A 12,280-nucleotide genomic window follows, 5' to 3' on the forward strand; every position below is an offset into this window, starting at 1 on the left:
TTTATATGGTTGGTAGACATGCAACTCAAAACTGTCTGATCAGTCAGATGTAAATTAATTTTATCAGTTTGTGTTTGTGTTGGAATGGACCAAAAACTTTAGAATAATAATTAGTAATAATGTCTAGGCAAAATGAAAGACAGAGCTATGCTCAGACTTACAAATTGGTGGTTGTTGGCGGGGGTGGTGTTGGTAAATCAGCTATCACTATACAATTCATTCAAGTAAGTCTAAAATCGTTTTTTCTCAAGTTAAGTGTGGGCTAACCTTGGATAGGCTGCATCTATCTCATATTCAAAACGTTAAATCTCTACAATTATAACATAAATTGAATAATTTTGCTATACATTCATATCTCTCATGCTTGGTATATAATTCTTGATACGTACATGTAACATTCAAGTCAGGATTTCTCTTCTATAATCCAGCTATGTTAGTAGCTAGTGGCATATTTGTCCCTCACTATTTCAAGTGAATAATGTTTACCATGCTTAGAATTTAATGAAAAATTATCAATAATATGGTATTTTAAAGATCCAAATGCTCTCCTATTAAGTTATAATTTTCGATCCACCTTTACCACTTGCTGTTAGATTCTAAATTTATCTGTACAGAACCTTTATGGAAAGTTGTTACAGTAACGGTTTAAATGTGTTGACTATACTTATTCATTTCAAATCTGTTCTATCTCATAAAATATTGGTAAGCTGCAACTAAGACTATTTAGTTTCATTGGCGGTTCCAGGCTTAGCCAAAGGGGGGAGGAGTAACATTTTTTGGCCGTTTTTTCTTTATTAACCATAATTTAGTGGCATAAAACTATGGTTCACTTAAGATTATCCACTAAAAAATAAAAGGGTTTTAAAGACATTAGAATATCATATCTAGTCCGCAGACCATAAAAAGTCATGGAAACCCACAAGAAATTAGCCTACCTACTACCTAAACTAATACTTAAATATTTGACAAGCATGTCGTGTGAAATACATAAAGTTAACTATTTTATCTAGTGTAAAATGGATTCCTAAGGGTTTGCTATAGTTCCTCTATGGATTCGCTTCAGGTTCATAGAGTCAGATTCTATTACTAAGCACCAAACTTGTTTGATTAATTAATTTATACTACTTTATTGAAATTCAAAGCATTTGTATGACGTTTCTTATGCTCACTTTGATAGTATCCAAGCAAAAATTTTATTGAGATGAATGTTGAGGCTGTTAAATTTTTCTATTGTAATTAGTTACGCCATAAGTTGCGTATTGTTCAAAATTTATGACTGTAGAGGTTTTCTTTTAACTAAATTTATTAACTTTGAAAATTACTTTGAAATAATAATCATTGTTACCTTATAAAAATCCACTTCACCACATAAAAAAATAACTATATTTATTCAAATTTCATTTGTTAATTTAGTAACCATTCAACATTTTTATGCTATTATTTTTAGCAATTCAAAGTTTCAGTATTTAATATCAGAATTGGCAAGTGTATGCATTCAACTAAGCTCTCGGCTTTATATTGCGATGATTAGTGTTTATATTTTGTGTGCTGCTAACTGATAGTTTAAGAGCCTATGAGGAAAAAAGCATTTAGGAAAATTCATAAACTGTTGTATAAATTGATCATATCGTCACCTCCTCCTCTTCGCATAATTTCCTTCTAGAGAGAATCCAGGATAGGAAGTTATTTTACATGGTTTGAATAAGTTCTATATTTTTCCACACAGAAGATATGAAACTTAGAAAGTTTCACTTATAATTTTCCAAACTGATTCCCCACCCTTTTAGTAGACTGTCCATTACTAGCGGGCGAAAATCCAGGGTGGAATTTATGATTAGGAGTCTAGATACTGTAGCAAAGTGACCTACTCAACAACTATCAACTAACAACTAGGCTAGCCTACCTATTTCATTAAATTCTAAAACATGAGTAGAGAAGGTGTTTGCTAATCTCTGTTTGTTCTTGTCTCTATATCGTAGTTCTTTTTGCTTTAATCAATCAGAAAAACAATGAAATCAATCAGTGAAACTTTAAAAAATAATATGAATAAATCAATCGTGTGTAGGCCTACTCGTCAAATAATATGGGCTAATGATAGACATATTCTTCAAATATAAACATTAAAATGTAAATAATAAAGTGTATCTCGATCAAATAAAACTATTTTCTTTAATCTATTTGTCAACTCTTATGGTGTCTTGATAATCTCAGTATCGGTGTTAGTTGGTTTTAATAATATAATTATATATAAAACTATTTTTACAATATTACGTTTTTTTAGACTTTAGTTGCTAGTGTAAGATCAACAAAATATATACATTATATTTACATAAGTGTATTCCATTTACACATAGAATACAATAGAAAAACCGTTTATTGAATAAATAAGCTACCTTAAGCAAACCTCAAAGAGGCTGCTTGACAAGGTACCATGTACGAAGCATTTAAATTCGAATATAAACAATAAACAATCAATGAACTTTATTTTTACAAGAATTTACTTAACAGTTGAAATTATCATGATATTAACTAATTAATTGTTGGCTCAGCTCTCAAAAATCTCAAAAGTGTTGAATACACATACTGTAAATAAAATAATTATTATTGCCCTTTGTTGAAAAGAGTGTTGATTTCAATATGAAAAGAATTATTGTATACAAGATTTTATCAAATGAGAATTAGCATAGAGAAAAGATAGCACTGACAAGGCGTCTCCAGTGTGCTACGAGCTTTACGCTATCTAGCATTCGTTCTATTGATTTTGAATATTTCGATCTGATGAGTCATTAATTAAAATGTAAACACATTGACGGACAAAGATATATGAGTAATACGGTGAATACATTAATAGAAAGTGTTAGCTCCCATTGCACTTTGCACCCTTGCTGATTTAGAAATTCAAATTTTGTGTTGATAGAGTAGCTCTAATGTATAACAACAGTAGACCTATAAGTTATGTGTGTCTGGCATCTGGAAACAAGTAGCATAGAAGCTCTTTGAAATAGAGTACAGATTCAACAGATATTAGTCGTCCAAAAATGGTAGGTACTGTTGGTGTGTGCTCAGGGTGACTTGGAAAATGTAACGCCTTGCATATGTTATATAAGTTGCGGTATTTAATCGAACGGGACTGATCAAAGAGTCTTATCGACTGGAGCGGAATCGACTATTGTACTGTACTGTTTATTGGCAGATATTGACAGACTGGTCCGAGTTGTGTGACATTGACCAAGCTAGTCCTTTTAAGGAAGGAAGTCGACCGATGCAAGTCAGATGCAGACTGAAGCCAAGTCGCGTACAGCCTGATACGCCAACAGTGGAGGAATCGGAGAAGGGACGAGAGCAAGGCTGGTTGAAAAGATAAAAGGAAGAATATGACAAGGATTGGTAGGTGGATTAGGAGTGACAAGGAAAGGAAAAGAATAAGAGACAGAGGAAATACAAAAAGAGATAAGGTAAGAGGAAGGATAATAGGAGAGATCAACTAAGGCAGGGTGGCCACCTACCGGGAGAACCTTGAATTTCTTATGATTTCAATCGGGAAAAATACCGTGAATTCATCATGAATTTTTCATAAATTTCAATCAATTTAGTAAAAAAATGTACAGTAACAATAAACTCAAATAAAAAAAATACTTGATGGCTAGCAAAAATAATTGGCAATGTTTTTGAACTACCCAACCTAAAAAAATATCTAAAAACATCGATATTGTTGTAATGTCATAAATTATCAATATATTTGGAAATGTAAATATGCTATTCGCAATTCGTCATGGAAGATGAAACTAAAGATTTCCATTATTATTTATGAATGTATCTTGATACTCAAGTACCGCGGATACTCTACCTGGAAAATTTGAAATTTTATTTTGGAAAACCGGGAATTACTATTGATTTTTTTATTTCAAAATGGGTGGCTACCCTGTAAGAGAAGTTGAGAGGGTTAAAGAATAATAAAAATGATTTGGAGAAGAGCGATAATAGGAATTTCTTTTGGTGTATTACATTATTAGAAATAGATAAAAGAGTATAAGAAGACGAACAAAAATGAAGTTATTTTCTATTTATTTGATGCATTTTACTACGCAGCTTGAAATGTGGGTGAGTGAGAAGAAGGAAGGGAAACATGCTTGGCTAAAACTAGGAATTTATATAAACTGGGAGTTAGATAAAGAACACTTAGAAAGAGTGCAGAGGACAAATTGAAGAAGGAAAGTAAATTGCAAAGGGTTAAAGAAGAAGATTAAAAGAATTAATTGAAAATGAGTTGAAACTATCAAGGATGTAACTGTAAATTGGAAAGGGAAGAAAAAGATGAAGAATTCTATGCATGAAAATATAGGGCGAAAAGAGTGAATAATGAAGAGGAAAAAGATGAATTGGGGAAGAGTTGGAGAGATAAGGAAAAGAAAATCTTGAGAAGTGGTGGAAAGCAAATTTGGCCTTCACTTCAACCCTAGCATGGTGTGTGGCCAATGCAAGACATGTTGTAAGTGAATGGATCAGTTGAAGTGAGTTACTAGACAGTGGACAGTAACTTTGAAGCGTATAAGTTTTCAACTTTATCGATAACTTGATGATAAGTTACGATAGAGGTGTGTAAAAGAGGTGTTAATATACATCTCTTGCACCTCATAAAATACTTCACTTGCAACTGGCCATCAGGAACGACGAGGAGCTGAACAAGCTGTTGTTCGGCGTAACAATCGCACAGGGTGGTGTCCTGCCCAACATCCAGGCTGTCCCATTGCCGAAAAAGACCGAGAAGTAGGTCTAAGTCTGCTTGCCTTGCAACGTCTCCGCTGTCTATGTATCCTTAAATTTTATGAAGTTGAATAAAATCAGTTGAAGAAATTTAATAAAAAATAAATTTTTAAAGAAATAAATTAAGAAATTGATAAAACAATAACGAGGAACAAAAATTGGATGAGATAGTGTCGAGGCAGGAAAAAGGAGAATGTATAATATGCAGAGCAAATTAGAAGATGAGGAGTTGATGGAGAGGAAGAGGTTGAAATTCATAAACTATTCAGTCTTACAGAGCTGAATGCAATGAAGAATAATGAACAATTAAAATTACAGCAAAATGTAGATGAGAATAATCAGAAAATCATTATGTGAAGGAGCAAAGAAAAATGTAAAGGTGGATAGCTCTGTCGTCTGAGACATCGACTTGGAGGGCATATAACAGTGGATAGGTCAGCTTGCAAATATGGACACTTGAATTACAGTAACTGCTTTGGAAGCTGCGCACTGTTTCACAAGTCTAGACCTATCATCTTGTGTTTAATAATTTCTCACAGTTACACTCACTCCATTGTTTACTTGTAAGTTATTCTATTCTGTGTAAGAGTTCAGAATTGAGAAAACTAATTACTATTTATTTGGAAAAACATCATGAAGGAATCTTGATAGTTTTAAAATCTCGGTATTACATGGAGATCTAATAGTAGCTAACATGTTGATATAGTGAGGTCCACGTTATAATGGCAGTAGAGAAAGATAGGAGAAAAACGTTGCCGATCTTCTGTCTTGTCAATGCCTTCTATTTATATACGGTAGCAGATACAGGTTTATTGATGTAATATTAACGGTTCATTCTCGTGTAAAGTAATCAATTTTATTTTATTAAGCAAGAAATTACATTTTTCAATAATTTCATTATGAATTTTCATAACTAAGATGAAATATTTTGTTAATTAATTATTAATTCTAGATTGTTTAAATTATTTATTGCTATCCAAGTAACAGATCTGCAGATTTCATTAGAGATTATTCCCATCGGGTCATTGTGAACAAAATTTGATAATAAACTAATTTCAATTTCCTTTAATATTATACACATATATTTTCACCGTACCGTACCATTCCACATAATTAATGATCTTTTGCTTTTACACTACTGTATTCCTCAACGGCAATCTAAAATTCTGATTCTTATTTTGTCTATCCAATGACTGTATCTTCTGAAAACAATCTCAATATCAAATCTCAATCTGTAAAATATTCCATCATTTATTCAAATCTTTAATAATTGCAAAAACACGATCTGGCAACAGCAAAGCGAGAAAGAGATAGCGCTATCCGCTTTGTTGAATGATAGACAAGGATAGCAATACTATTGCTAATCAAACACTGCCATTATAACGTGGAGCTCACTATAGTTTTAAAATATTGGCATTATTATTGAAACAAATTGGTTTTGAATTCAACCTTCAATGAATTGAAATGCCAACGATGTAATGTCCATTTTTCTCAAGAATTATATTTTTATAAAATAAATGTTTGCAAACTTCTCATTGAAAGTGATAAAAATATCACTTTGCATAAACAGTCAAGCTCGATTCCCACACAATAGTGACAGTGAACAGTGAAAATATAATTCCCATAAGTTGTATTCCCATTCAGAACGAGCGAGTATGAATAATGCCATTAGAACTTATAGGGAATAAATTTTCATTGTTCACTGTCACTGTTGTGTGGGAATCATAGAGTAAAGAAAACTATTATTATTTCTTTCATCTCTGATGGGAAATTGGGAATCCAGCTTAGGACAGTCTAAATTGCTGACAGAAGTTATCAGGTATATTTGATGGTTTGTTTGCCCAGTCAAAGTCACTATCTTCCTGGGTGCTGACCTTAACAGTAGCTACCTATATTTCGGATGTCTCTTCGAATTAGACTGGAGCTCAGCCAACAGTTAACGTGTTATTATAGAGTAATATTTATTCGCACAGCCTATAGCGCCGTCGCCGGCTCTACACCCACGCCAAAACAAAAACACTGACTCCCATTTCAAGGGTAAGCTATGGGCTTACCATCCAACTTGGCTGGGCCACGGGCCAAAAGAAGAAAGTTATGTGTAACAGGTCTCCGGCGACCATGTGGGGTGGTGGGTGGGTAATTAAGGGGTCTGTGACGAACGGATAAAACGGATTAGCCGACAGAATGGCTTGCTGAGATTGGATGACCGAGCGAAGTGAGGTCTAAGATTCAAGTCGACGATTTGGCATTTCTCTTAATGTTTAAATGTTTATTATGTTGCGCATTTACGGCGGAACGCGGTTATAGATTTTCATGAAATTTGACAGGTATGTTCCTCTTTTAATTGCGCGTCGACGTATATACAAGGTTTTTGGAAATTTTGCATTCCAAGGAGAATATAAAAGGAAAATGGAGCCTCCTTCATACGCCAATATTAGAGTAAAAATCAGACTATAGAATTATTCATTAAAATCAGCTGACAAGTGATTACACAGATGAGTGGAGAAGCCAGTCTATTGCTGTATTTCCATAAGGTCTATAGTTTCAATTAGGTACTTGTGGATGAGAATACTGCGTGAGGTCACAGAATACTGTTCACAGAACTACTAGTAATGTTGTTGATGAGGATGATGATGATGATGATGATGATGAGGATGATGATGATGAGGATGATGATTATGATGTAGATGGATCGATCGATCAAATATTCAGGTGTGCTCCGAGCCACCATTGAATAGTATTGTGAATACAAAGTGAAATATTATTCATGGCTATGTACAAATAGCTACATAACAATAAAAATTGACTTCTGATGAAGAAACTCTGTACATTTTAAAAAGTCATGAGGACGTTAAATTCGGTCAAGCTACTTTTTCGCATAGTTGAAGAAGTGAATGATGCATAATATTCATTGAAACAATCTTTTTCTTCGACTGAAAGCAACAATTAGTCTTCGTTTATCGTATCATGGTTTCCGATTCCTAGCTTATTCCGTTCCATTGATAATATTCGCACAAATTCCCCGAACATCTCAATAAGAAGTTATCTGAATGTAGCGGAAATGAGTAAGCTACTAGGTGAAGGCTGAATCTTGAATGAAATTATCTTGTCAACTCTTTACACTTTGCCGTCTTTGAACGATTCTTGTGTCTAGTCAGTCTAGTGTAGATATCTTGATTACTAGTGCTAATTGCTGAGCTTTTTCACTTTTTTGAAATAAGAAACCACTTTCCTGTAAGCCGGGTTTAGACGATGCCAGTAGTCTAGTTTTCAAGTTGACTCTCAACTTTCATGCCAAATGGATTGATTGTAACAGTACTAAGACTATTACTGAGTTTTTTATATAAATAGAGGGTACACTATATTGATAAAAGTGTGATAACTGAAACTAGTTTCTCAATTTCTCATAAATGGTTGTCACTATTTGGAGTCTTTCTATTGAACCTTTTGGTATATTTGATGTAATTGTGAAATCATAGATAAAATATATCATGAGAAGATATCCCATGGTATAGGGCATCCATGTTCCAAATTTCACTGTTAACTCAAGACGTTGATAAAAGTTTTCTTTTCGTGAAGCTATGTGACGCTTGTTATCTAGTATCTGATCTGATACTGTGACTCTGATACTGGTAGTTTCTAATACTGTGCCGTTTTTACACTCTCACTCGGCCAAAACTGCAATAATAGACAGTAGTCAACAGTAATTGTCTTGAGTTAACAAAAAATTGGCGGGGAATTTGGAACATAAACGACCTGTACCATGAGATATCTACTCGTTTCGGTTATTACACTATTATCAATATTGTGTACCCTCTATTTATATCGATAAAAACTTACTACTGCGCGTACCAAGCAAATCTTGAAAGATTACAATTTTATAGCCAAAAGATTTCTTATTGTATTTTTCTTAATCAATTGATGCTGTTTTATTATTTCGATATTGCTTTGAAACAAGAAACAAGACTTCTAAAAGTCGTATTTATTGACCGAGCGAAGTGAGGTCTAAGATTCAAATCGACGGTTTGGCATTTCTCTTAATGTTTAAATATTTGAATGTTTATATGTTGCGCATTTACGGCGAAACGCGGTAATAGATTCTCATGAAATTTGACAGGTATGTTCCTTTTTTAATTGCGCGTCGACGTATGTACAAGGTTTTTTGGAAATTTTGCATTTCAAGGATAATATAAAAGGAAAAAGGAGCCTCCTTCATACGCCAATATTAGAGTAAAAATCAGACTACAGAATTATTCATCACTAGCCGTCAGGCTCGCTTCGCTCGCCATATCCGTCTAGCCATGGGGCTCCGCCTGGGGGGTCCGACTGGATCGTCCAAGGATGAGATCAGCAGGCTCGCTTCGCTTGCCTGCATTTTTCATTTGAGCATTTTTATCATATGTTAGGACAATCCAGTCGGGGGTCCAGACTAAACGTCTGGCTAAACCGATATGGCGGACGAAGCGAGCCTGACGGCTAGTAATGTAATATTCCCAGGATTGAAGTAGCAGTGCCCAATCAATTTTTCCGCGATAAATGCATTTAAATCTTCAACTTGTTGCCAACCTAACAAAGTCAACTCAACTTAATGCCAACCTGACAAAATTATTAATTTAGTTGCCAGTTAACAACTGTTTCGAAGAGGTACTCTATCTAGATTATAGTTCTATAGTAACATATGCTATGGAAATTTCAATTATAATTAAGAGATTGGGAGAAGAAGAATATACATGCTAAAAGACGAACTTTAAACCCTTAAAAACAACCCTTAGAGTTGAAATATTGCCAAAAGATTTCTTAGTGCGCCTCTAAAGAGCCAACTGAACATACCTACCAAATTTGAAAGTTTTTGGTCCGGTAGATTTTTAGTTCTGCGAGTGAGTGAGTGCTATTTCGCTTTTATATAGATAAATCAGCTGACAAGTGATTACACAGATGTGTGGAGAAGCCAGTCTATTGCTGTATTTCCATAAGGTCTATAGTTTCAATCAGGTACTTGTGGATGAGAATACTGCGTGAGGTCTACTGTTCACAGAATTACTAGTTTAAGAAAAATGTAAATTTTTGTAGGCTAGAAGTATTTCTCAATAGATTATCAACATCTCACTGTTCTATTTTCAAGATTCTGTTGCATATCGCAGTCTACACGTTGAAGATTGACCAAATTCCATTACTACATAGCAGGAACTACAACTGTACAGGTGGGGCCAGTGGCCAGTACACCTCTGATGTTGGAGTTTAGCAAGCTTGTTATGTGGCTCAATCCGGCAATCCAAGTTAAGTTGAGGCCTGTGCTTTTAGCGTAGGACGAGCCAGCTGGTCTGCAACAAGAACTGCTTAGGACTGTTTCACCAGGCAGGCATTTGTTGAGTTGCAATCCGGCCTTGGCTAAGTTAGGTGGGAGTGACGAGGACGATTGGATGCCTGACAGAATAATTCATAATCTTGGATGATCTGTGTGCATTGTAACTGGCTAATTTTCTGAAAGACCTAATATATAAAATGGGTCGCTGTGGATTTGATGTTTGAAATAAGAGCTGTGCCTAACCGCTAGTTGTTCATAGCATAGTTTGTTATGATGATTTTGTACAAACCGTATTGTTTGTGAAATAGCTAATTAGGAAGAAGCTGCGGTATATTCAACAAAAATAAGTCAATTATATCAACTTGACTAATATAGTTACCCTTTGATAAAGTGGGGGCGTTATCAGCATTTACCATGAAAAAATAGTTTGCGGGGTATAAAAGCAGAATGGAAATGACTAGAAAATGAAATATGATATAGGCTACCGTATGAATAAAATTAGAGATTTGTCACTCTATGCGTTGGCCTGGCTTCTGGTACTAGCATTTTGGGAGCTAGGAGGGGATTGTGATTTCGATGAAATTCCTGAACACTTAAATATGCACAATAAATACAAGTAAAATATATATAAACACAATAAATATAGACTATATTTAGTGGTTGATAATAATTATCGTTATTTATATTTTGATAATAATTATCGAAACCCATAATTGATCGTTTAAGTAAAGTATTAACGAATATTGCAATATATTTTCTTCGTCCAGGATTGACACAATCTTCACTTGAAATCATCCACCAACATAACATGAAACTCTTCTTGGCAATGAGGTCGATTTCCTTACTTAAGCGCTCTATTTGCTACCATCTCGGTAGTCTTCGTTACCTTTGGCAAATAGTTTAGTGAATTTTGTTTGATTATTAATTTATATTTTTGATAATTTTGATTATTTGATAAATGGTCTACATCAGAATTAATCCAAATTTTTATTCAAAATCAAGTTCTGAATTTTTCAAGGAAGTTCGAAGAGATTATTAACCACTTACCAGAAGTCTATATTGTTCGAACATGCATGAAATTAATTGCATGTTTACAAATGAAATCTGCCCTGTATGAGATCCATACAAACTGAACGCATTGTTTAATAGTACTGCCAAGTGATTGGCCGTAAATTATGGGACGTTTCAACACAGCTAATAACAGTCTGATCTCGGTCCCTCTCTCTTTTTTCAGAAAGTGATCTCTATTTTTAGCGTTCTAGACTAGTTTTATTTTTGAAATTTATGTCATCCAGTAAACTGGTGCTGTATTCTGTACTAGTAGCCTACTTATGTGAGGATTCAGAACTTTGAATTAAGAACCATGTCGAATTTTGAATTGAACAGAATACAGAAGTAACCTTGATGGAATGATTGGAAATTTACAATTCGCTCGATGGATAGGGTGTTTGTATATGTCTGAAGAAGGGGAATGCTGCCGACTCCATCTAAAATGAGAAAAAGTTCTTGAAGAACAAGAAGATGTGATTTTGTTCATGTGCTTCAAGGTTCCTAACCATCGGGAAGCAATGTTTAAACTCTTGAATAGTATCCTTCTAAGAATACTCTTACACAATAGCTCATGTATTTCATTTTAGAACTTTCAAAATTAGAAATATCCAAAAATAATTGGGCAATGTTTGTTGCACAAGAATGCTCATTTACATGAAATTTTATTGAAGTTTTACAGCCTACTGTGTTTTCTCTTTTATGTATTTTTTCATTCTCATTCAGTCATGTTTTTCATCACCCATCATTGTTAGTTCGTAAATTGTAATCATAGAGAAACAATAGCATAAGTAGATATCCCATGCTATAGGGCGTTTATGTCGCAACTTTTACTGTTATCTCAAGCCGATTCATGTAATTCTTTCCCGTGAAGCTGTGTGACACTGGTAGTCTCTCATATTGTGCCGTTTATACACTCTCACCCCAACAAAACAGTAAAAATCGACAAGAATCAACAGTAATCGGCTTGAGATAACAGTAAAAGTTGTGACATAAACGCCCTATACCATGGGATATCTACTTACGCTATTGTTCCTCTATGTTGTAATGCACTTAAAACTGCAGTTCCATTCATATTTTATTGTTCATCCCTCTCCCCACTCCTTAGTCTCTGACTTGTCAATGAAAAACAATAATAGTTGAACATTACCTGATTAATTTCTT

At 34.2% G+C, this 12,280-nt stretch overlaps 1 protein-coding gene across 1 annotated transcript in view; it reads left to right on the plus strand.

The window, feature by feature from the left end:
• The first annotated feature begins 3 nt into the window (after positions 1 to 3).
• LOC111058212 (ras-like protein 2) overlaps positions 4 to 12,280 on the plus strand; it is a 34,088-nt gene continuing 21,811 nt past the window's right edge. Inside the window, exon 1 of the mRNA XM_039433098.1 lies at positions 4 to 224. Coding sequence (XP_039289032.1) covers positions 120 to 224 — 105 coding nt within the window. The 5' untranslated portion in view covers positions 4 to 119. The remainder of the gene's footprint in view (positions 225 to 12,280) is intronic.

The sequence above is a fragment of the Nilaparvata lugens genome, chromosome 7 (genome assembly GCF_014356525.2).
Source record: "Nilaparvata lugens isolate BPH chromosome 7, ASM1435652v1, whole genome shotgun sequence".
NCBI lineage: Eukaryota > Metazoa > Arthropoda > Insecta > Hemiptera > Delphacidae > Nilaparvata > Nilaparvata lugens.